Source organism: Myotis myotis, unplaced genomic scaffold, assembly GCF_014108235.1.
Source record: "Myotis myotis isolate mMyoMyo1 unplaced genomic scaffold, mMyoMyo1.p scaffold_m19_p_3, whole genome shotgun sequence".
NCBI classification, from domain to species: domain Eukaryota; kingdom Metazoa; phylum Chordata; class Mammalia; order Chiroptera; family Vespertilionidae; genus Myotis; species Myotis myotis.
This window is the reverse complement of record NW_023416335.1, coordinates 28,268,578-28,295,115: the sequence shown is the minus strand read 5'-3', so window position 1 is coordinate 28,295,115 and position 26,538 is coordinate 28,268,578. Positions and strand designations below refer to the sequence as shown.

Sequence of the window (26,538 nt, the reverse complement as noted above, 5' to 3'; positions counted from 1 at the left end):
CACAAAACCTTCTGAGACACTGGAGAACATAGATTTAGACAGTGGAATACCCTCAATGGCTGTAGGACAGGAGTTGACATTTTAACCTAAGGTGTCTTGGTCATAGGTAGGCCCCTTAGGTTGTGAGACCCAACCATTACCAGCGTCCCATTCAGAGAGTTGACTATAGGTGTTCCTCCCCTCCTAGAAGGTTCTCGGCCCTATTGCCACACTGATACTATAAGAATACACAGCAGCCCTAGCCGGGTTGTCTCAGTGGATAGAGCATTGGCCTATGGACTGAAGGGTCCCAGGTTCGATTCCGGTCAAGGGCATGTACCTTGGTTGTAGACACATCTCCAATAGGGGGTGTGCAGGAGGCAGCTGATCAATGTTTCTCTCTCAGTGATGTTTCTAACTCTCTATCCCTCTCCCTTCCTCTCTATAAAAAAATCAATAAAATACATTCTTTTTAAAAAAGAATACACAGCAATTCCTGCTTTAGATATTTTTTAGCACCTTCCCACTGACCACAAGCCTTCTCCATAGGCTTTCCCACTGATGGACAACAGGAAGATACCACCAACCATTCTGACACGTGTCCAGCAGGAGAGGAAATGTAGGTCAAAGGATCAGAAACAACATCGACATTGAGCTTAAGGAGAAAGTAAACAGTGGCTCAGAGTTACAAAATGCTGTGCCATAATATATGGGCTATTTCCAATAGGTCACAAGCATGAGAATGAGAGAGAAAAAAAGGTGATTATTCCTTCTGAACAGGTGATAACTTCAGGTAAGAAAAATCTCTGACCACAGGGCCCAATTTGAATTGCCCTATGAATTTGTACTCTTCTGTTTTCTTGTGTCAAGATCCTTCAAAGCATAAGACATGGCTCTGCTTAAGGAATGTTCTGAGACACTGACAGCGGCCCATCCCCTGAACTTCTGCTCCTCTGGTGTACTGAGCACAGCCAGACAGGGCAAGGTGTAGCAGAGACCTCTCACTTGATTAATACACACCCGCCTGTTTTGACCTAACGTTATTGGGGGAACAAAATGTAACCTCAGTGGAGAAGTTTATTCTAGGTTGTCTGATGCATGTTTTATGCTTACATTTAAAGAAAAAATCCATTTTTGGTGATGGTATGAATTTGGATGGTTGCGACCATTTCTGAAGGACTTAAAATGTGGGAACCAAACCTCAGGGGACACATGAGTTAATTTAAGCTGGGCCTCTCCTTGACATTTCACATGTCTTGGATATCTGAATTTAGTTTGGGAACTGGAGATTTTGTACATTCGTATTTTTTATTGCCCTTTATAATTTGGCTAGTTCCATACTGACATTTTATTTTTCCCCAGATGATTGCAGCATCCGTGCAAGATTTGGGCTTTGGGATAAGTTGAAGAAAGAAAGCAAAAGAAAAACATATTCTATTAAGGGCTTAAGTTTCTTTCAGTAAACTACTTTTAATCCTAGGCTATGCATTTTGGGGAGATACTTAGAAGCCAAATCCTTGAAATTTCTGCTGGGTGCTTAATTTGTTTCCCATTAGATTTAGAGGAAGGGCTGCACAGTAGACTGCCAAGGGAGCACTATCGACCTCCATTTTTACTCCATTGAACACTACTAACTGTGAGTGAGCACAGAGTACTATGGAAGCGCTCAATCCCTGACCCGCAGAGAGCTGCAGTCTAATTAAAATAAAGCAGTGGCTGCCAGGTAATTAAAAATTAGATGAATCAATAAGTGCTAATTAGACTTTTAGAAGATGAGCTCAGGGTTTTAAACAGAGCATTGCATCTTGGCCTGGAGTGATGGAGACTGGTCCCACAAAGACCCCAATACACTGATGGCCCACTTGCTAAGGACTGGGAAGGCACCTTGGGCTGAGGAGAACATTTGATTGGAGTTCTTCTTTTTTGTGTTAATCCTCACCCAAGGATATCTTTTCCATTGATTCTTAGAGAGGGGAAGGGAGTGAGTGAAGGGGAGAGAGAGAGAGAAACACCGATGTGAGAGAGACACATCAATTGGTTGTCTCCTGCACCCCCTGGGGCCAGAATCCAACCTGCAACTCAGGTTTGTGCCCCTTGACTGGGAGTTGAACCCAAGAACCTTCAGTGCTAAGGCCGATGCTCTAGCCAGTGAGCAAGACTAGCGAGGGATGCTGCTGCTTTTAAAAAAAATGTATTAATCATACTTGCATGTGGTACAAAATTGAAGGAGTTCAAAAAATTAAAGAGCAAATTTCCTTCTTCCCCTGTCCTCTCAGCCCCATTTCCTTTCCCTGGAGGCAAGCAACCCATGTTAAAAGTATCTGACATGTGCTTCCAGAGATATTCCATGCATTTATGAACACCCACATCCATTTTCTTCTTGCCTTTTCTTTTCTCTTTTCTTTTCTCTTTTTTTACACAAAAGGTAGCATGTTATATGTATTGTTCCCTATGTTTCTTTCCCCTACTTACTGTAACATATCTATATTTATAAAAGCCCAGTGACTGGAAGGGCAGAATGACCAGAACGACTGGTAGCTATGACGTGCACTGGGACAGCCAACCAGCCTGATCTGGGCCCTGATTGGCCCCCCACCTCACCCAGTCAGGGGCGGGGCTGGCTGGCCAACCACCCGCAGCCCCTTCCCCTGGCCAGCCTGGCCCAATGGGCCCCCATTGGGGCAGGTCAGCTGGACCCTACCCATGCATGAATTTGTGCACTAGGCCTCTAGTCAATATATAAAACTGCCTCTTCTTAAAAGACTGTGTGGTGGGTGGTGATCTGTTTTGTGGAGATACTATAATTGATTTAATCCTTTTCCTAAATTATATGCCATCTTCTCCTGGGACACTGGGTTCTATTTTTAACTGTACCACCAGAAAACTAACTAGGTTTGGGTCCCAGCAGAAAACAGCATGCTAAACAGAGGTGGTTGGGAGAGTTTAGTGAAGAGGCTATTTACGAAGTGTGTGCAGGGATTAGGACAACCTGCAATGATGTGAAAGTATCCTGGGAAGCCACTGCTTCCCCTAGGCCTGAAGGGAAAATTGGGGGAAGCAGGTTCCTGGAGCCAGTGAGAGCTTTAGCCACAGAAGGCTCCTGACAGGAGCTGGGGTCTTCAGTCAGTGGTGTGTTGGTAAAGGCTTAACAATGGGCTCTGTGGTGAGGGTCCCTGATTTGTAGTGTTTGCTGATTCCTGTGGTGTGAGCACCTCCATCATGCCTGATTCCAAGACCCCAAGGTGCTGTTACTGAATGCAGAGTTGGGGTGGGAAGCGCTTGTGAGAAGCTCCAGTACATCACTGCAGCTCAGCAGGATGGCTGCCGGCCTGGTTCCTGCTAGGGCCATCGATTGGCTGAATTCCACCAGAAACCAACGCACTGGGGAGGGATTCTGATGCTGCAGTCCCCACAGGTCAGCATTCTGGAGCACAGAGCAGGTTGGTGATGGATCAAGCTGCATAATTTTGGGCAGGTCATCTGTAAAAAAACAAATCTGCCTTGAATGTAGAACCTTTTTACACTGAGGTTCTCTCATTTCTCTGTGATTAGTGAATTCAGTGGCCTAAGTGGGTAGGTCATCTATAATAATAAAAGCATAATATGCTAATTAGACCGGACATCCTTCGGGACGAAGCTGGGGCTGTGAGGGAAGCTGGGGTCCTGGTGCCAGAGGGGAGCTGGTGCCAGCAGCCGCGGGAAGGAAGGCCCACTCTTGCATGAATATCGTGTATTGGACTTCTAGTTTAGTCATATTTGCTGACTATTTAACAGGAGATGCTGTGGGCCCCTGCACTCTGGGAGTTTATGTCTAACAGGGTAAGGTAAGACATTCACCAGGAGGTCCAGCTACATGGTGGGGGCTGCAGACAGAACCACAGGTATTCAGAGGAGGCAATTCTTTGTAGTTGGAGTGATCAGGCTGTTGTTGGTGGCAGAGACCTGGGGAGACCTTTGTTTTGTAGTTGGGAACTTGTTTTTCCAATGGGGAAAAAACAGAACATTTCTTGAATAGCTGCCTACTTATACTACTAGTTCCCTAAATATGGTCCTGGTACCATCAGCATCTTTGGGACCTTGTCAGAAATCCAAATTCTTAGGTTTCACCCCAAACTTAGAGTTTAAACTCTGTGGCAGGTCCTAATAACCTGTTAGTCCAGGTGATATTGATGCATGTGTCCATTTGAGAAATACTGTTATACTGTATCAGTGGTTCCAAATCGGCTGCAAATCAGCCAGATGGGGAATTTCAAACACACACCGATACACACACACGACTTCTGGGCTGTATTTCAGACCTACGCAATCAGAATCTGTGAGAACTAGGGTCCTGGAGAGTTAAGTGTTTCCCAGATAGTATAAGCTGTCTAAGTTTTCTATACTCTTGATCTGAGTTGTGGTAACACTGAACTTGTTACCACGGAGAACTGCCTATTCTCTTTTCTCATGCACTTTCTCTCTCTACACTTAAGACTTTCTAAACACGTTCAGAGTCAGAGGGAAGGCAGCTGCCTTAGATGGCGCTTGGTGTGGACTGAGGGTGGAGCTGGTTGTTCTTGGCGTGGTGTGGGTAGCAGAGAAGAGTAGAGGAAACTGGACAGCTGTGGAGGTCGCTGAAGTCTGACCTTAATATTGCTTCAGAATTCAGTTTTGTAGCAAATTCTTCACATCAGACATACCCTTTATAAAATATTAAGTACAAAAGCCATATTTGAAAGGAAAATTACAGTAATTTTGGGACTGCCTCTGCCTGATTAGAGTTCTTGATGGAAAAGCCTAGAGTTTATTAAAAGTGAATAACTAATGCTTGGAATTGCAGCTCAGGGATTTCTACTTCTTAGCTTTCACAGAATTACAGGGGACTCTCATCAAACTGTTAACTGATGATTTTAAAATTTATTTATGATAGATTATATCTGGACTTTGGCTGTGTAACTCAGAAGGCTTCAAAGAATCAAGTTACATCATAAAACTCCTTTCATTTCAACATACAGTTTCCTCTGCTATGGGAAAGTAGAGCATGCCTGTGAAAACTTTGGTCAGCTGTAGTGCATCAAGTGAAGAAGCCATTACCTTAGCACACATCTTGCTAATGGATGCATAAAATAAATCAGAATAAAGCACAAACGCTCACACAGTTCACAGCTATGGCGGCATGATGCTGAGATATTGAGTAGTTTCCAGGGAAGGAGCTTGGTGTTTCCACTCTTCTCTGGGTGTGAACTGCATCTATAATTCCTTGCTATAAAACAAATGCTAAACGCTATTTTTGTGCTGAGTGAGAGGTTGGATGAGAGATGCAGTATTTGGGGGACATGAAGAGAACTTCTGTGTCAGGGTGGGCATTTTTGAGTTTTTCAATGACAATGGACTGGAACATTATCCAAAATTAACAAAACCCTGAAGGCAAGGTTTTTGCCATGGAGCTAGCATTCGGCTTCTGGGATGAAGCAGTTGTGGAACCAATCCCAGAATATTTCGGACTCCATCCATGCTTTTTTGTTCCACTTCCAATGGACTGGCATTTTCTCCTCTAAGTGCTATTGGGTTTTGTGCTCTGTGTACCATTATTGGTTTGCACTTAAAGTCACTCTTGACATTGGCACACAATAGCAAGGTTGCCCCGGTCTTCGCATGATTTAAAGCCAGGGGGTTTGGAAGCCATTTGCATTGCATAGGTTCATTTGCCAACATTCTTGTAGAACAAGCCTGTCCCATCAGCATTGAAACCTGCTCTTCCATATAACCCTTTTCATGTATAATGCTTAACAGATATTTTAAAAAATTCTTCTGCAGCCTCCTGATCTGTAGGACCTGCTTTGCCTGCAAATTTAACATTTTTTCATGTGGTATCTATCACCTTTTGAAACCTGCAAGCCAGCTTGCACTAGCTGAGAAAGGTTTGACATTTTCTTCACTCTGGGTAACATGACTGTAAATTTCTTTGGCCTTTAGCCTCATAACAAAGCTGTCCACTACACTCTTTTTATTGGTTGTCATCTCATGAATCCACAAATTTAGCTGCTTTTCCATCGCTGCATCACACACTTGTTTTTAGCACTTTCTGGAACAGCCTCATGTACAGATCTGCAAATCTCCTCTCTTTATGGATATATTGTTTTGTTGATTCATTAACATTGAATTCATGGCCAATAGTACTATAACTCAGGCCTGAATGAAGCTTATCTAACACATATTTTCTCTGTAAGACACATTACAGACTTCTTGTGCTTAGGAACCCTAGGCAGTGCTTTAATACAACTATTCTTGGGGGCCATTTAAAACAGTGAAATCAGCAAAAATGTGACACTAGTAGATTGTGAAAGGACATTTGCATATATTATGAGCTAAAACAAGATGGTGCAAAGCATGGCCTTGGTTCAGGTTTAGCTGGAGATGTGTGCATAAGGCAATTCAAATTTTTCACTTCTATGTACATGTCCATAATGTCTGAGAAAGTGTGGCAAGTACTGATTTTGGGGTTACGCATACATTTTATCTAGTAGGCAAATTTGCAAATAGAATCAGTGAATGAGGACCAACTGTATTTGTATGGGTCTCTTGCAAAAACTGTGTGATCAATAACATTTTCAAACACAAATATAATTTTAGAATACAATTTTGTGGATAAAGTGGGAAGGAAATGAATTAAAGGAGAAAGAAATTAATGTGAAATTTCTGACTTTTAAAGAGCATGTTCATAAATATTTTCTAGATGGAGGATGGGTATTATATCTTGTATGTAGAGTCATCCTATCTAATAATAGACAAACATGGTAGTTAACCATAACTTCGCTACCCTTCCCATTGGCTAATCAGCGAGATATGCAAATTAACTGCCAACCAAGATGGCGGCCGGCAGCCAAGCAGCTGCAGCGAACAAGAGGCTTGCTTGCTCCAGTGATGGAGGAAGCCAAGGTTCCCCGCCTGCCACTGCCAGCCTCTGAGATGCACTCTAAGAAACAATGTTGCAATTATAGAAGCTAAACAAACCCAGAAACCTGCTTTCAGCCAGCTGGGCCTCAAGCTGGAGCTGCAACAGTGTTTCAATTATAGAAGCCAAACAAACCCAGATACCTGCTTTCAGCAGCCGAGGTCTCAGAGCTGGAGCCGAGCCTCAGAGCTAAAGCTGGCTCTCAGTTCGTGACAGCCATAGAAGGTAAATAAATCCCATAATAAAAAAAAAAAAAAAAGAAAAAAAGGAGAGGTTGGGAGCTTCAGTCACCTGCCAGCCTGAAAACGGCCCTCAGCCCCTCACCCAGACTGGCCAGGCACCCCAGTGGGGACCCCCACCCTGAAGGGGGTGTGACCAGCTGCAAACAGCCATCATCCCTTCATCCAGGCTGGCCAGGCACCCAAGCGGGACCCCACCCTGATCCGGGACACCCTTCAGGGCAAACCAGCCGGCCCCTACTCATGCACCAGGCCTCTATCCTATATAGTAAAAGGGTAATATGCAAACTGACCCTAACAGCAGAAGGACTGGGAATGACTGGTCACTATGACACACACTGACCACCAGGGGGCAGACGCTCAATGCAGGAGCTGCCCTCTGGTGGTCAGGGTGCTCTCACATGGGAGGAGCTCTGCTCAGCCACAAGCCAGGCTGATGGCTGCCAGTACAGCAGTGGTGGTGGGAGCCTCTCCTGCCTCCTCAGCAGCGCTAAGGATGTCCAACTGCAGTTTAGGCCTGCTCCCTGCTGGCAAGTGGACATCCCCCGAGGGCTGCCCAGCTGCCAGAGGGATGTCTGATTGCCATCTTCGGCCCAATCCCCTGGGGAGCGGGCCTAAGCCAGCAGGTGGTCATCCCCTGAGGAATCCCAAACTGTGAGAGGGCACAGGCCAGGCTGAGGGACCCCCTCCACGCTGAGTGCACAAATTTTTGTGCACTGGGCCTCTAGTCCTATATAATAAAAGCCTAATACGCAAATCGACCGAACAGTGGAACAAACGATTGCTATGACACTCACTGACCACCAGGGGGCAGATGCTCAACGCAGGAGCTGCCCCCCTGGTGGTCAATGCACTCCCACAGGGGAAGTGCCGCTCAGCCAGAAGCCGGCTCATGGCTGGTAAGCGCAGTGGTAGTGGCGGGAGCCTCTCCTGCTTGCACTGCAGGCAGGTGGTAAGGAGCCAGGGGTCCTGAACTGCGAGAGGGATGTCTGACATCCCCGAGGGGTCCCAGACTGTGAGAGGGCGCAGGCTCGGCTGAGGGACCTCTCTCCCTCCTCCAGTGCATGGAATCTGGTGCACCAGACCTCTAGTATGTATATAAAGAATGCCTAACAGTTTAGTTTTAAAATGTTATCAGGATGTCAGAAGTTAATACTTTGCAACTATTTAACATTATGAAGATTTTAGATGTTAACTACACATTTGGAACAAAGATTTTCAAAATTTTTTTAGGAAGGAGCAAAAAGAACTAGGAGGGAACTTTGGTTTTGATGTTCTTCTCTGCCGTCTACAAAAACAAATCTGTTCAAATTGGGAGGGAAATATGTTGGCACTTTCTTTGAAGAATTTTTAAATTATAGGAGCAGAAAAGTCACATTTCCTCCCTCTTTACACCTCTCAACATGCTGATTATGTTTTGATTTCTAATTGTAAAAGACCTGAGCACTTTCAAATGAAACCACAGTATTCCTTAGAGAGACCTGATGTAATGTCCTAACTTCCCCCTAGAGGACAGTACAAAAAGGCCTTGAATGTCCTCAAAAATGCTAGAAATCTGGATGATGACTTGGTGTAACTGCCAAAACTTAAAGTCCTCATATACAGTTCAGAACAACACAACAAAAAGCGCTTCTGATGTCTCCGGCTTTTCCCTCGATTTTCTGTGTAACTGGTACTGTTCCTGGTTTCCCTCGTGTCTCTGGCCCTGGGAGGCTGTCCATGATTATTTACGTGTGTGAGCCGTGGCCCTCACAGTTCTACCTGGGACCAAGCACCAGGCAGTCTGCGGAGCCCTCCTCCGCTTCACCTGTGGTGGAGGCTGCACTGGCCACAGTTTCTCTCCAGCTGACTTACTCGCTGACTTGTAATCGGCATTTTCGTTAATCATTCATGAAGCACATGGTCTGTATTTGGGGAAACGTTGCACTGTAATTCCAACATGCATAATTTATGTTGCTAATTACTTTAAACAATCGTATTAAAATGCGAACTCCACCCTCCCCCGAGCCCAAGGTGGGGAAGAACTGAAGAAACACTGGGCTCTTTACAGCCCCTTTGGGGTTGCTCAAGCCACCGAGGCCGAGCTCACCCGCGTTCCTCTGGACGGGGCAGCCTGTCCAAGGGGGCCGTGTCTGAAGTGGCGCACCAGGTGCCGGGAGGAGGAGGAGGAGGGCGCGGTGGGCCGGGCCAGGTGGGCCGAGTCGGAGGATGAGGACCAGGTGCCGGGAGGAGGAGGAGGAAGGCGCGGTGGGCCGGGCCAGGGGGGCCGAGTCGGAGGATGAGGACCAGGTGCCGGGAGGAGGAGGAGGAAGGCGCGGTGGGCCGGGCCAGGTGGGCCGAGTCGGAGGATGAGGACCAGGTGCCGGGAGGAGGAGGAGGAAGGCGCGGTGGGCCGGGCCAGGTGGGCCGAGTCGGAGGATGAGGACCAGGTGCCGGGAGGAGGAGGAGGAAGGCGCGGTGGGCCGGGCCAGGTGGGCCGAGTCGGAGGATGAGGACCAGATAGCGAGAAGAGGAGGCCTCGCGTGGGGCCAGGTGGGCGGCCGAAGTGAGGACCGGAAGAGGGCGCGCGGGGGGCCGCCCGGGGCGCGGTCTGATCACGTCACTTCCGGCGCCGGGTCCAATTCCTGGTGAGGGAAGGGGCCTGAGATTGGTGCAGCCCGGAGGAAGGAAAGAGGGTGAGGAGAGGCAGCGCCTGGCCGGGCGAGCGGCGGGGGCGGCCGGGGGCGCTCTGGGCAGCCGCGTTCTCCCGCCCGGATCCGCCCGCCGGGGCCGCCGCGGGTTGGCCCGGGGGCGCGGGCGCGGCCCCCCGCGGAGCTGCGCGTCTGTGCTGAGCGGCTGTGCTCTGTGTTGCAGGTCTACCCGGAGCCGCGCAGCGAGAGCGAGTGTCTGAGCAACATCCGCGAGTTTCTGCGAGGCTGCGGGGCCTCCCTGCGCCTGGAGGTGAGCGGTGGGGCGCGGGCGTCGGCGGGGCGCGGGGACCCCGGGGGCCGGGGAGGGGCGCGCCAGGGCGTGAACGCAGCCCAGGGCGGGGAGGAGCCGCCGTACCGAGCTCCGAAGTTGGCCCTCTGTACAGTGAGGGAAAATGGTTCCAGCAGCTTGGGGTGCAGGCGACACATTTTCGACAGCTGCCTGTTACGGGGCGACCTGGTTGCTTGGCGCTTGCCTCCGCTGGACCTGCTGTCAGGGCGCCGAGGGCGACCGGCCGCCAGGCCTGGGTCCGCGCGTCCGAGTCCCCGGGAGGGGATGAGGCAAAGCCGGGCGCTAGTAAAATGGGTCCTAGTCCTCGTCCAGCCTCACTCCTCCAGGCGTTCCTTTTCTCCCAGGAATTAGGCGGGCTTCACTCCAACAGCCGATGTTTCGATCAGAGACACGCTGGCTGACCCATGTCTTGGGGAGGACGCTGGGCGGTGTGTCTCCGCCGAGTGGCCTCAGGTTTTGTCCCTACGCTACATGCAGCCTTTCAGGGATGCTCCCTGGAGACTTCTCTCTCTCTCTCACCTTATTTTAACATGCGATTCGTCTTCATCTTGGGATAGTGCTTTAGACCCAGAAACCCAGCTGGGCATTTACTTCAGAATTGCAGACCGACGCGGCCGCAGTCAGATCTGTGCTGAGCTCCTGTGCTCTCTGGCTTCCCTGCGTCGCCGCGCTCGCGGCCTCTGGCTCCTTTTCGGAGGACGGAGTGGGATCCTGAGCTCCCGGCTAACGGTGCACGGAAGCGTCTCACAGAACCTGTTATGTAAGGTGGATCCACGGAGGGTTTCTGTCCAGGCTCTCATTGTAGGCTTCTTGGGGGGAAAAGCTAGAAGTCATTCACTCTGTGAGGGAAGGTTATAAGGAGAGCTTATCTGTCATTTGAAATTCGATGCGTAGGCATTCATAGAGATGGGAATACTGTTTTTATGAATGATTGTAAGCCGAGATGCTTTGTTGTTGGGAGTATTTGATGTCTGCGAGGAAACCTTGTACCGACAAGGGAGAAGGCTTAGTGCAGATTCCCGAAGGGCCGTTTCCTCTGCTGGATGGGCTTTGGCATTTTATCACAGTTTATCCTAGTGGGCTGTGATAATAAGCTTTGCTTGTAGCAGTTTTTGCTTTTTCGTAACCTCTGTTGTGGAACTGTGTTATCCTCTTCAAACTAACGCGTTTTGTTTATAGTACATTTGAAACCCAGTTTGCACATGAAGATTATAATCAGACAACTTCAGTGTAAGACTTTTAAAGCATTGTTTTAAAAAAAGTTACGTGTTAAAAAAAACCCTCATCCTTAGTTTTCCAAAGGTTGCTGTTGAAATGTCATGTAACGATTTTTTAAAAATGTTTAATTGAGAGTTTATTTAAAGATGTATTAGAAAAGTCTGTTCACTAACTTATCCCAAGCATCTAGAACAGTGCTTGGCACATAGTAGACCTTCAGTAAATATTTGTAATTGATTGATGAGCTTGAAGTTCAGTTGATAGCAATTTTTTTTTTAAGGTAAAGGGAAATTATGACTTACTTTGTGCTGTTTTTTAATGAGTAAATATCTCTTTCATTAAACTTAAAATATAGGCACATTTATTAGCATTCTATCAAGGGTCAGTTGCAAGCCACACTTAAAATTCCTAATTACATTACAGATAATAAAAATAAAACAGCACATCAAAAACCTCCTAAATGGTTTGTCACTCTGATTTTTATGAAGTTACCCTGAAAAAGGAGTTTGTAGGGACCCAACTTGGGCTTCCAGGCTTGTTCTCATCTGTGGTGTGAAGGAGCAGGCCTGTTCCCTAGAAGATGGCCTTGCACTGAGACCACAGTGCAGCAGTTTCCCAGTGACTTTATTTTATTTTCCTTCACATCTTCCTTATTTATTCCCCCTCCCCATGACCATTTATACCCCCATAAACTCTTCTGCCGCCACCCTCCCTCAACATCTGATTGCTTGAATTGTAGATTAGTTTTTGTATAGTTACAGATGTCAAGGTGCTTTGTTCCAGGGGTTTGTTTGGACTTATTTGTAGCAGACTGTCTGTATTTGGTAGATGTATTTGCTTGTTTGCCACCATTTTAAACTATCCCAAGAATTTTAAAGGAAAAGAGGAACTGAATATCATGGTTACTTTATCAGTTATTTCAGTTGAATACACATCGTAATTAGCTGTAGAAAATTCCCCAACAAGTTGTTCTTATTATCAAAGGAGTTTTAATTTTAAAGGAATATTGTACAGTTTGCGTTTGTTGTTAGAATAGGGCAGAAAATAGAGAAATGTAAGAAAAAAAAATTGTGTACTGCCACATCTAAAGATAACCAGTGTTAAAATTACTGTATATATTTTCAGTCTTTCCCCCCCCTTTACACAAATGTAAAAAGACTTACAAAATATCCATGACATCATTGTATACATAATGTTTTGTAACGTGCTTTAATTTAACATAGTGTGACTGTTTTCTCATGTTAAATATTTGTCTGCTTACTTTTAAAAGGATGCTTCATAGTTCCTAGTGGAAATTCTCATTTTTGGATGTAGAGGTTATTTCTGAGTTTTCATTACTGTAAACATTGGACTGTGCAGTGGACATTTCTGTACAAAATCCTTTATCATTATCTTTTAAGGAGACATTTCCTGATAGGGCACTGCTAGGCCAAAGGTAAGGGCTTTTAAAAGGTTTTTGAACATTACACTGCCAAATGTCTGCAGACATTTTTATTGCTTTGCCTTTGCCCGGTTAGCAGGATATGAGAGGACTCCTTTCCAGTCCTGTGACGGCCTGTCCCTGTTGTGTTTTCTCTTTCACCCAGGAAGATGGAAGGCATTTTGGCTTTTCTTCCTTGTATTGTTGACCGTGCCTGTATACCTAGGTTCATGGTAAACTAAGGCAAATGTGAGGCACTCATAATTTCTTGCATTGGATGTTTGAAAGAGGATGTGAGAGAGAAGCTGCTAGAATAGAAAATAAAAGTTGAAAACCTCAGACGTTTGCAGTTACCTTCCAGCTTTCTCACGAGGCTGCTGGCCAGAGGCGTTCTGTGGCTGGGCTGTGTAGGTGGGAACTCTGGCTGGAAGCGCCCTGGAGACTGCAGAGGGGCTGGTTTCCCTCTGTGTGTGCATGATGTCCTTTTCACTTTCTCTCTTTAAGTTGAGGGGGCATGAAAAGATGTTCGGGTGGGCTCTGCAGTATTGTAATCAGCTGGGCTGATTTAGTGAGGTAGGGTGAGGTTTTGGGAAAGGAATTGCCTTGCACATTCCTAAACACTTACCTTCCCTGTGTACTTCTGAAGGACAAACTCTTTTATTTATGATACTTCTTTGCCCTAATGCTCACTTCTTTTCCAGATTTTTAGCCAAGGTTATGATTGAGATTTCGTCCAAAAGAATATTTTAAAATACTATTAAAATAACATAGTCCTGGCCAGTGTGGGTCAGTGGTTAGAGAGTCAGCCCACACACCAAAGGGTCCCAGCTTCGATTCCCAGTCAAGGGCATGTACCTGGATTACAGGTTCGATCCCCAGTCCTGATTGGGGTACGTGTGGGAGGTATGATGTGTCTCTTTCACATCAGTGTATCTCTCCCTCTCCCCCCCCCCCCACCCCAACTCCTCTCCATTCCCTCTGTCTCTCCCCCCCCCTCTGTTCCTTCCACTCTTTCTAAAAATCAATGGAAAAATATCCTTGGGTGAGGATTAAGAAACCTACTGGGGATGGAGCCTGCAACCTGGGCATGTGCTTTGATCTGGAATTGAACCCTCGACCTCTCAGTGCATGGGAAGACAATCAACTGAGCCACACTGGCCAGGGCAAAGAATTTGAATAAAGACAAAAGTATATCTATAGTCTTTTCCCTAGGGATGGGATGCCTCACCCAAGTGTTACCTTCGTTTTAGATTTAGATAGATAGTTAAACTGTGTACTGTAGCTTTGCATTGAAGGTGTTTTAGGCCACACAGCAGTCTTCTTAGCTAGTCATCTTCTGTATCACTGACTCAGTGGTAAGCTGGAAATGGTAGGTAATGACATAGTATTTATTGGTGGACTTATTGAATAAACTTTGAAGTCAGTTTATTTATGCCTTTACCAGAAATTGCCTTTCAAAAAAATTGAAATGTTTTGTAATTAAAAGGTCACTTGAGAGGTGAAAAGGGTATTATCTGAACATTTTGTAGGTACTTAAAAGCAAAGAAAGCCAAATTCTACTCAGGTACTATAATTCTATTTTCATTTTTCCTGGCAAAAAGTGTCAAAGTTGACTCTGTCTTATATTTTATTTAGTTCTTATCAAACTGTCTTGTGGGGTGAGCATTTGGTTACCTCTTTGTCTTGGCTGCTTTCCCAGTGTGGATAATTAGACCTTTCTCTCTATTTCAGATATTTGGGTGCCTCGTCTAGATCATCACTACCCAATAGAAATAGAGTGCAAACTACATTTGTAATTAAAAAATTTCCATTAACACATTTAAAAAGTAAAAAGAAATATGAAGTTAATTTTAATAATGCATTCTTATTAATCCACTGTATTCATAATGATGTTCTTTCAATGTGTAGTTAATATAAAAATAGTAATGAGCTTGTTAAATCTTTAAAATCTTGTGTGTATTTGTCACACTCACAGCATACCTCAGCTATGGATTAGCAACATTTCAAGTGCTCAACAGCTCACGTGGCAAGTGGCCTCACATTGGACAGTGCAAGTGCAAGTCTAGATCATTGAAGAGGCTGGAGAAATAGTCATCTTCAAAATTAAATGGGAGTAACATTTGCTGAGTACAAATTATGGGCTAGACATTTCATATATACTATTTTATTTAACCCCCCCGAATACCCTGCAAAGAAGATGTTGCTTTCCCCATTTTGCAGTTGAGATCAATATATTAGTTGGTTAAGAGGTCCCACATCATCAGCCAGCATGTGAGTGTGTCAGGATTTGAACTTGGATCTAGTGGCTCTTCCAAGTATGCTGACACCTGGACTGGAGGTAGTTGAACTGTTTAATGATTATAAGGGAGTACTGTTAGCCTGACTCCTAGCAAGGACCCTAGGCAAGTTGTCAGGAGAATTCAGCTGATGGCAGGGCTGGCCTTGTGGATGTGTGATCTTTGTAGTCAATCACACAGGGCCCTGCACTTGGTTTAATGCTCTGCTATCCCTATCTGCAATTCTTAAGACTTATTCAATAGGAACTCTGCATTTTCTGTTTGTGCTGGGCCATGCAAATTGTGTAGTTGGTTCAGCCTAGTGGCATTATTCTTAGAGGTGTATAATAGATAACAAGAATAAATAGCATTTTCTGAGTGCTTATGTCCTGGACCCTGTTCTAAATGTGTATTAAACTCAATTTTTAAGCATCTCTATGAGGTTGTGTCATTATTATCCCCATATTATGACTAGAAAACTAAGGCATTGGGAAGTAGGGCATCTGCCCAAGGTCCAGAATATCCCACAGTCTCCACTCCTGAACAGTGAAGACCCTGAGAAACTTCCTGCAGTGACACAGGAATTAGAGTAAGTGGGAAATAGGTGTAAAAAGGGAAAAGTGAAGGCAGCTCACATATTTTAAGTTCCTGTCATCTGTCGTATTAATAAGGCTAAAGTCCAGGCAGGCTGAGTAAGCCTGATAAATTGTGTTCCTGACCCCAAGCAAGAGGAGGTGGAGGAGCAGGAATAAGACCTGGTAAGTTACCATCTCAGGCCACATCCATGCTTGCTGTGAGAGTGCTTCCTCTGCTAGGAAGTCAAGATAATATCTTCTGTGCAGCTTCCCAGGCAGCCACCATCCCGCCTGCCTGTCAGTAATAATGACAGGAGGTAATATAGACTCAGGAGTTTTGTTTTTTAAAGTAGGGGTGAGGAACGTCTGGCCCTGCTGAGGCAACCGCAGGTGGGACTTGAAATTCAATAAATCTAGGAGCTTTTTTCATAGCAACATAATTTTTAAATTGACAATTTTGTATGTCTCGTGAATGATATTATAAATATCCAAATGGGCCTTGGCAGAAAAAAGGTTCCCCACCCGTGTGAAAAGGATCCTTTTGAGAAAGCCCTCCTCTGGTGTTGGGATGAAAAGCAGGTGGGAAGTGGGGCCAGTGTGCATTTCCCAGTGGGAGAACCTCAGGGTGAAAGGAAGGGGACTTAGCTAGAGCTGAGCATCAGGCCAGATAGCTAACATTTCTGCAAAGCCAGGATTGTAGTATTCAGTGAAACTTCTACCTCCTTCACTAGCTACCGGTTTAATAACAGGGCCTCACCCATGATTCTAATTTTCCTGTAAGAAGCCCTTGTTGTGGGACTCAGATACTTCAGGGCTGCCCGCTGGGCCGCCCCTATGCAAGCCTTTTCAATGCAGCTGGTTAGGCTCACTTACTAGTAAGAGTTGTATAACTCGAATCTCAACTAGTTATTCAGCAAGTACTGGTGTTATTTAACACATGCAATAAAATAGGCTGTTTTGCCACCATGAGAATACGACCTCTGGGCTAGAGGCATAGGACTTAGAGGACACCAAGGGCATGTCATCAGGTTGCATTTGAAAACTTCCTTCTATTCAAGTAAGAGGTGTACATAGCATATTCCAAGCCTTAGAAGCCAATAGTTCCTACCTCTCTTCTATCCCAGAAGCAAACTTTTAACACGTGGCTCTTTCTCTTGGTCTTTACTTTGGTATTTATTCCACCTGCTGTGTGTCTTCTCATGTAGTGTTGCCACCTGTGGGATAGCCCATGTGGCCTCCAGTCCAGTGTCCTGCCAGCCTGTCTGTCCCTGATCCCCATCATTCAGAGGGTCAGGCCCAGGAGCCTGGCCATAGTGGGTGGAACTTCTCATGACTTGAACCCTTTCCACTTCTTCTGGCCCTCCCAAATGCTCTTGGACTTTCCATTCCAGGCATGTCAGACTATTTGAGATGACCAAATGGTATTTGTTGTTTCATTTTACAAATAATGGCATGGGCTCTGTGCCGGGTGCTGTTTTGGTGGCTTTACCTGTATTATTTTGTTTAAACCTTGTAATGATTTTCACTTTAGGAAAGAAACTGAGCTGGAGATGTTTAGGAACAGAGCCATGGTTACTCAGCTACTGAGTGGTGGGGCCAGATTCAAACAGGGAGTCAGGCTGTGCCTGCATCTCCCGCAGAGGCTGTTTCTGATGCCCATTCTGTCTCCATGCCAGGAGCCCCTTGAGGTGGCCATCTGCATGGTTTCCTGCTTTGAAGCTGGCCAACCTCAACTCTGCCGTCACCGCCAAGGTCTTTCAGACTATTTTTGCTATTTGCCTCTGCCTATGGCACCTTCACCACAGCGCCATTACTTGTACGTGTGTTTCCTTGGGTTGCTCCTTGAGGGCAGATTGTGTGTCTTTGTTTAATATTTGAGTTTTAGTGTCTCTCAATTAACAGGCACTAGATAGATATTTGTTGAATTGGTAAAAACCCTATGGGGTGCCCCATCTAGACCATTGGTAAAGGGGCTCAGCATGTCTGTAGAGTCCCATTTGTTCTCTCACAATTTAGCCTTTTCTCCCCACCTCCCACCCCCATTCACATTTTTTACTCTTCTTTCTTATCTCTCAAATTTTTGTTTTATTCTTTCACAGCCTTGCTTTATGAACTACATCTAGCTAAAATATAACTGAAAAAGTCACCCTTTTTTCTCATTTTATGAAGTAGGTGTCTGCTGATCTAATAAACAAAGGGCGGCTAGTCGTGCTGGTAGCCTGACTGTAGCTGAGGAGTTGTTACACGGGCCCTGGTCCTTCTTGGCGATGGCTTACCTTTGGCAGAGCACAGCGGGAGGCAGCGTGGGGGCCTGGTAGTTCCAGTCTTAGCATCCTAGAGTTTTAGAATCAGGAAAGACCTTGAGCCTGGTTAGAAAACTGGTACAAGAGAAACTGAGGATTTCCCATAGAGAGCACAGCAGAATAGAAGCTCTCTGTGCAGCCTCTTTCCCTCGGGGGTGATGTGCCACAAAATGTCCAGAGCTTCCTCAGACTCCTTATACAGGGACAGGAAATTTCTGTAGTCCCCACTGTGGGAGACTTAGGAGAATCTGGGGGAGGGGCAGCATGTGTGTATTGAAGAAATCCATGTGTGACTCTATTATCAACCTTTTGTCTCAACACTGGAAAGGGCCCAGAATCTTTGTTAGAAACTGGTCATAGCTTAGGTAGAGGCATCTGATCTAGGTGAAATATGTCAGGTGTTGGATATGATGCATTCTGCATATGTGTGGAGTTAGGAGGGCCATGCTCACTGAGGAAGTGGGAGGGCCTGCCCTGTGCTAGACGACAGCTAGTGGTGTGCTTTCAGCTGCCATTTTGGACCTGCTGCTGCCCTGTGCTGGCTTGTCTGGGCTGGCTCAGCTGACCATGCAGGGGAGTCTGGGTGTTGATGGGAAAGTCTCTCACTAGTCTTAGAATGGGGGAAAGAATTGTGTGTTTGACAAACACACGCATTATTTTGAATATTACTAGATCACACGTACATTTTTCATTTTGCAATTGGACAAGGATGTCCAGTGTTGTCAGTTGGTGGGGAAAATTCTTTATCAAGGATCCATGCTCTTATTTTCCAGTAAGGCCTTGTGAAAAATGATATAATGTCAGTCATGACTGATGAGTGAGACAATATGAATTTGGAACTCATGCACCTGTGTGGTCATGACTGCCTATTTCTCTGTCCATAGAAAATTCTAGTTACTTGTTGTTTTGCCTTTTGCCTCATTCCCCTCTTACTTCCTATTTATCCCCTAAAATAAAACACACAAAAAACAGGCTTCTCTGAATATCTTTCAGTCATCACTTTTTAATTTTCACTTAAAAACAAATCAAGAAAATCCTTATTGGTTTTGTAGGAAGGAGGAATTCTCACCCCTCTTTTTCCTGACAGGTATTTGTCCTGAAGCAGTTTGTATCCCTCAAGAATTCCTTTAAGTCCTAGGAACCAGTAAGGACAGGCTTCCGTGAATAACTACAAAACAAAATACAAGGCCTTTCAGATCATATTTAGATGTGAGGTCTGCGTTTAGAATATTTTAAAGAATAAAACTGCATCATCTTGGGTAGCAGTGTGGAGCTTGTAATATACTGATTCCAGGGGCCCTTTGGAGAGTTTCTGATTTATTATTTTGGTGTTTAAGCTGATCCAGCTGGGTCTTTAAAATTAGGGTGTGGTGAGGTAAGGAGAGATCTGGCTGGGAGATTTTCCCATGTTTGAAGAGCCAAGAACCCAGCTCAGCAAGTATACTTTTCTCCAGCCTTCTCATTGCAAAACAAGGCCAGCCATCTGTGGTGGGAATTTCAGGGAAATCTGGGTGGCAACAATTGAGATCTTGAAGTGATGTTGGGCCTATCAGAATTGTTCATTTAAATCTTTGTTTCAAGAAAGGCCTATGGATGATGAGTGAAAGCTTTTATTTTCTACTTAAAAGAGGGGCTTTTCTTATTTTGAAAAATTTATAATTAACCGAAAGGTTGGAAGACTAATGTAAACACCCTGTGTCTTCACTTAGATTGCCGTTATAGACACCTTTGCCCTTTTGTTCTCTGACATATTTGTATTTTGTTAATCATTTAAACCACGTGGTAGACCTGATGCTTGCCTTTGAATACTCAGCATGTATGTTTTTAAAATGAGAGCATTCTCCTCCATAACCAAGGTACTGTTGATACATCCAAGACCTTGTCCATTGTTTTAGTAATACTATGTCAGATATAGTCCATATTCACACTTGCCCAGTGGTCTCCAAGTGACTGTGTTGTAGTTTTTATTTAAATGTAGGTTCCAAACAAGGGGTCATGCATTGCGTTTGGTTTGTCATGTCTTGTAAGTCTCTTTCAGTTCTAGAAGAGTTCCTCCACCTTTATTATTTATGACTGATGGGTTTGAAGAATACAGAGTTGTTATGCAGAGTGTCCCACAGTCTGTTGAGGATCTGATTTAGGTTAAACATTTTATTTTTTTATTTACACATGTATGTATGTATGTATATGTTTTTATTGATTTTAGAGAGAGAGGAAGGGAGAGAGAGAAACATCGATGAGAGAGAAACATTGATTGACTGACTCCTGCACACACCCTACTACTAATTGAGCCTGCAACCTAGGCATGTGCCCTGACCAGGAATTGAACTGGTGACCTTCTGGTGCATGGGGCGATGCTCAACCAACTGAGCCACACTGCTGGGCTGGGTTAAACATTTTAGGCAAGAATTCTACACAAGTGATGCTCTGTATTTCCATGATCATATCAGAATGAGCTTACTGTCAATGCATTCCATACTGCCAATGCTAAGTTCTATCACTTATCTAAGGTGACATTCACCAGATCTCTCAGTTGTAAAGATGCTCTTTTCCCCTTGTACTTAGTATGTAATCTGTGGCTGGTCCCCCCAAAAGTCTTTTCACCTGATGCTCCTAGCATTCCTTGATCATCCTTCCTGAATTTAGTTACTCATGTTTAGAATCCACAATAGCTCTTACAATGGAACACAGAGACTAACCTAGACAAGATTAAAATCAACAGAGCTAGATAGAGATAAGATTTTTATCAAAGGTCAGATAAGAAACTATAAACATAGCCGAAACCGGTTTGGCTCAGTGGATAGAGCATCGGCTTGCGGACTGAAAGGTCCCAGGTTCGATTCCGGTCAAGGGCATGTACCTGGGTTGCGGGCACATCCCCAGTAGGAGATGTGCAGGAGGCAGCTGATCGATGTTTCTCTCTCTCTCATCAATGTTTCTAACTCTCTATCCCTCTCCCTTCCTCTCTGTAAAAAATCAATAAAATATATTAAAAAAAAAAAAAAAAAAGAAACTATAAACATAAAACAAGGAACTGTAGAAGGTCAAAGTAGGATCCAAAATATGATGATGTAACTATAGAGGCATGCTTATAGGATCAAATGGTATAAATACAGATGTAACAGGAGAATAAACAGAGAATCTGGCTATGCTGATCATCGGAACGCTGTCTCCGTGTCCTTCATTCTTGGCTGACGCTGTCCTCACCTTAGGGAACCCCTGGACTGCTGAGGCTGGACCCTGGCAGGCCTGGCCCTCGGGATTGGGCCAAAACCAGCTCTCCAACATCCCCCGAGGGGTCCTGGATTGCGAGAGGGTATAGACCAGGCCAAGAGACCCCACCTGTGCATGATCGGGCATGAGCTCAGTTTTATCCAGGTGGACTTCAGGTGTGAATACTAAAAAAATTAATTGAAGAGGAAGGAACCAACAGAACATTTCCATTGCGCTAATAAGAACTGAGAAAATGCAATCACTTTAAAAACTTTATACCAGCAGCTGGATAGTAATAGCGACTGCTTGCTGAGTGGCTCCTAAGTACTAGAGCAGCCACAGGGCAAGGCTGTAAAGTAGATTCAGTTAGCCTTGGTACACTGAGGAGAAACTGAGATCTAGAGAGGTAAAAAATATGCCTGATATATGACATTTACTAAGTGGCAGAGTTGGTATTTGAATCAGGTTTATGGAGATTTTAGAACTTCTAAATTTAGAATTGAAGATCAGCTGAAAAAAGGAGATGGTGGCAGTTTAGTTGGTGGAAACTCTTGTAAAAGGGAAGAGGACTGAGGGAAGATTATGGGCCCTTAGACATTTGATCTTTTCAGAAAACTAGGCAAGTATAGTGTCCATAAGTTCATGGTTTTGAATTCTTAATGTGTTAATTAATCTGCACCATGCAACTGAGATGGTCTTTACTTAAGATTTAGGATGACTAATTGTAAACTGTTAGTTTTCTACATATTTTCCATCATTTTGGGTGTGATGGCTAACTAGTTAAAGCCATTCAGTATAGTAACCTGGAGAATAAAGAAATCAGAGATAATGGATCATTAGCAACTGTATTAAAAGCTTGAATAAATTCTACTCTTGTTGCATTTGCTAATTGTTTATCTCTTAGTGGTGACTTTATTAAAAATTCAGATTGCACAACTTTGGATTTTGTGTGCCTGTACTGATTATAATGTAAAAGGCATTTTTTATTTGGATCATGGCCAGGAGTTTGAAGAACATCAATCAAATGGAGATGCTTGAAGAATCAAGACAAGACAGTTTAGGGGCTTGGAAGTTTGTATGGTAACTTTCATGTCCCAACTTCAATTTTGAGATCTCTTTGCCAAGACAAAAACCTAGAAACTTACCTTCTTCCTGGTTTTCAGCAACTTGTTGGAATCTTGGTTTAGAACTGGCCCATAGAAGAGGAGAAGGTGATTTCATATTGGGAGTGTTCTTAGGAAGATTGCTACATTGTTCACATAGGTTGAGAACATGAGATTTTCTTTTACCAGAGCATTTATTGGGTAGAATGTGTTTTGAAAATGTGATAACGAAGATCAAGCTTGTATTTCATTGCTAGTGGAGAGCAGGGAAGTGTTTCTTCTGGTGGTGGTAGTCAGTCTGCATGCAATTTATGAGGCTAGTTAGTCCTTGCGGCTGTGCCTTACCTGCAGTGGTTCTCAACCTGTGGGTCGCGAACAATGAAAGTACATCCTACATATCAGATATTTACATTACGATTCATAACAGTAGCAAAATTATAGTTATGAAGTAGCAATGAAAATGATTTTATGGTTGGGGGTCACCACAACATGAGGAACTGTATTAAAGGGTCGTGGCATTAGGAAAGTTGAGAACCACTGTTTAAGGGAACACACATGTCTCTGCTGGAAGCATCGGTGAGTCTGTAGCAAATACAATGAATACACGTAACTGGGAAACAGGCAGCTTCTGTAAGGCCTGTAAGAGCGACAGTGAGTGACACGGGGTTGGGATTTAGAAAGAAAGACCATTTCAGATGGCCAACCTGCAATAATGGGTAGACAAAATATTTGGGTGGGGGACAAAGCCTGCCACTGCTTTCTGGTTGGCCTTCAGACTTCTCAAATTGAGTTGTTGAGTTAAACCAACAAAACGTCCTGAATTTGATGAACTGCCCTAACTTGGAATTAAAGGGAAATCTGAATTGTGGCATTATGGGACCTAACTGCTTGGGGTTTGTGATAGCTTCATACTTTGAGAGGAAATCTTAGTGTCCTTGGAGATTATAATAGGCATGGAAGGGGAATGCTCAGCCTAGACAGGTGTCAGACATTTTAGAAAGCATTTTATTTTTTTTAAGTTAAAGATTGGGCCCAGCACTAGGGACTCAATTATAGCCCTTCAAAGTAGAACTAAGCCAACAAATGGTAAAGAGGTCTGGGGATGCCAGCAGTCTCATTGTGTCATTGTGCTCATGCTAGGAAGCTTTATTAAGTGGTATTTATTTTGAAATAAGTACACAATGTGTGTGTGTGTGTGTGTGTATATATGAAAATTACATAGAGACCTGCAGGTAAAGAGATAGCATTTTATGGTATTTAGATACCATATGGTATTTTATGGGTCCTAATTTTTAAAAAAACAAAAATGTTCTGAATGAATGAATGAATATATTTGGTCTTAAGCTTATGTTTTTCTTTCTCTCTGAAAGTGAGCATCTGGAAGTTTTGACGGCATCTATACTCAAGTCTTAATATCCAGCACCATCTACTTACTGTTCTGTCTTTTCTGATCACCCAAATTTCCTTTGAACTTTACATGTCGAATGGTGAAAGTTATATTTGCATAGCGTTGAATAGTTTGTAAAGTACTTGTACTTTCTCATGTTACCATTGTAATAGCTAATCATTACAAAGCCCTTTAGATTTTTACTTGTAAAATCCCATTCTAATCCACTTCCTCTGTGTGCCACTGTGACTTCCTTCATTTAGATCCCCATGAAAGGGAGGATTTAGTATACCTGCCCTGCCTCCCACCTTCCTCACAAACCCCTCTATATCCCAATTTTGTAATTGCACTGTTTGGTGATTCTTAATTTTTCAGTAATTACTTTGATAAATTTAAAAACTATACCAGAGACCTGTCTTTCTTAATTTATCACCTTCAACTTTACTCCTTAATGAAAGATGAGGAACTCCAGAGGGCATGGTGGGCAGCATGGAGGGAGGGGCCTGATTCCCCTGGTGTTACTGTCTAGCAGTTTCTTGTCTGTTGGGCTGTCTTTTTCCTGATGCTCTGGCCAGAGAGGGCAGGCTTTTCTCCGGGCTGTTTTTGTCTGCACTCTTGTGTCTTGGCTACAGTTTTCTCTAGCTCTTAGTCTGGGGCATTTGAAGTAAAAAGAAAATCCCGAGAACCCCTGCCATGTTGTTTCTCAGGACCCAAAACCCTTAGCCAGTCTGCCTCTCCTCTCCACATCTGTTTGTAAAATAAGACTGACATGAAGTCTCCAGCACAGCACCCAGGGGCCTTCTCCGAGGCTGCTGCATCCATCCTCTTTTCTGCTGCCTGTGCTTCAGCTCCATGGTGATTTCTGTTTGTGACTAAGACTTTTCAACGCTTTCATTGCTCAGCTGTCTTGCCTCTCTTCTTAGGACTTTGTCTTTCCCCTTCCCCAGCCCTTCCTGACCAATGTACCTACAATACTTGGTTGGTGTTTCTGTCCCTGTCCTCCTGGCTTGGGTATTGATACAGTAGAATCCACAAAACAATATGATTTAGTTCTCATTTTAAACTGAAAAATTGTTTGGGGATATGTTGGGTACAAGTAGAATTCATCATCAAACTTCAATTTTATCCCTGGGTGTGGGAGTAGGCGGAACTAAGCACAAAATCTACAGAAGCCACGAAGGCGAAAATTCACCCTGGCTCTGTTTTTCACATATCCCAACAGTAGGGACCATTTGCATTAAACTTAAATAGCACAACTTATTTAAGATTCGTTTTTACTCATCATGTTCTAAATTCACAAATTCCATTTGACAATGTGATAGGACAAAATTATATTTTTATACTTTAGGAATCACACTCTAGAACTGTGCCAAAAGTAGCAATTTCTTAATGTCAAAAATAGCTTCCTCATAAACTCATTGGAAGAGCTGACCTGACTTGTTGCATTTGGAACATTCAAGCTGCATGATTGAGAAATGGCTGACTTAGCCTTTCGTTGTAGGGGTCTTTCCATTAGTACAGAGATGTTGGAAAGAAGACATTTTCTCTCCACATTCCTTGGTATTTTCTTTTGGGGTATAACTATGGGTGTTATCAGCCAGTGACATCATTTAGGTGGGAGTCATCTATTTTTGCTTTGATGTCAGTATGGCTAGGTGGGTCAGAGTCTGTTTTGGTTGGTGATGTCTGTGTTTCCGTGATCAGAAACTGCACTAAGTCACATGTGTGCAGATTTGCAGGAAGGCTGTACCCATTATTGACTTGTACAGTCTCCTTGATGCTCTGCCACAGCGGCTGTGCAGTTGGAGTGGGCAGGTACAGCCAGGTGCTGCTGAGGTGGTGGACTTGTTGGCTGTCTGGGGCTGCTGGCAGTGGTGGTACCTTACAAGGAAGAACATTCCTAAAGCTGCAGCCCACACAGGAAAGCAGAGGAAAGAGATGGCCTTAAGCTTTCTATGTCTGTGCTGTCACTCTTGCCATTCTTGTTAGTTATGTGAACTGATAATATTTGGTTTGTTTGTTTAAGCCATTTGAGTTGATTTCACTTGCTTGCATTTGAAAGATTCCTGGCTAACAATGTCTGCATTATATGGTGCATAACACAATCTATTTACTGATGTCAAGTTTGCTTTTCTATTCTATTATGTGGAAGATACTCCTGAGATCTAATACCCTCGGTGAATTTGGAAGCCAAGGTGAGGTAAACGCAATGATAATGAGGAACCAATCTTTCAGGTCTTATTTAGATTCAGGCATCTTCTGGTTATCTTGGAAAACCCTGTTCCATTTCTTTGTTGGGTGTGTCAGCACTCTGCAGAATGAATTTGATATCTGATTTATCCAATTAGAAGGCATGGTAACTCAATTTAAAGAGGAAAGCATGGCACATGAAGGTAGTTCTTCCACAGTGGTGGGCACGCTGGTGATTTTCAAGCACTTGTCCTCACATTTTGTGAATCTTCCCCCTCCTAAAGGCAGGACTATGGCCCCCTTCCCTGGACTGCATGGATGATTCCTTTTTTACAAACAATATGGTGTGCTGGTCATTTAAAGGAAAAGAACAGAGAGGTTGGCAGAAACACTTAAAAGCTCCTAAAACTTTTACATGGGATTACATGCATCATCCTGCTCAGAGCTGGTGCATGTCACGTCATGGGAAGGCATGGCAATTGGTGGGGATGCACAACTCTCTTCCAGGGAGGGGTGTGAATGGAAGAAAGCAGTGGCACAGTGAGCTGCAGTTCCTTGATTAGAGACAAAGGAAGCTGAAAATAGTGTGATGAATATAAAAATTCTAGATGGGATCAGCATCAGCTCTTCATGTGCCTTTGAAACCTCAATTTTCCCACAATATTCTGTTGGTTACATGGTATCTCTTTCTGCTAAATCTTCTACCTAGCTAGAGGTTTATG

General features: G+C 44.2%; 1 protein-coding gene across 14 annotated transcripts in view; it reads left to right on the top strand.

The window, feature by feature from the left end:
• Positions 1-26,538, top strand: part of ARHGEF7 (Rho guanine nucleotide exchange factor 7) — a 132,670-nt gene that overhangs the window by 20,007 nt on the left and 86,125 nt on the right. For 12 of the 14 annotated variants that reach the window (XR_004966430.1, XR_004966429.1, XM_036301987.1 and 9 more), the window contains exon 2: positions 10,006-10,092. Coding sequence is in view for 10 of the 14 variants with exons in the window: in XM_036301987.1 (XP_036157880.1) it covers positions 10,006-10,092 (87 nt within the window). In the remaining 4 variants the exon portion in view is untranslated. Of the gene's footprint in view, positions 1-9,598; positions 9,828-9,984; positions 10,093-26,538 lie in introns of those variants that run through there. The other 2 variants (XM_036301996.1, XM_036301998.1) reach the window with 2 other exon arrangements.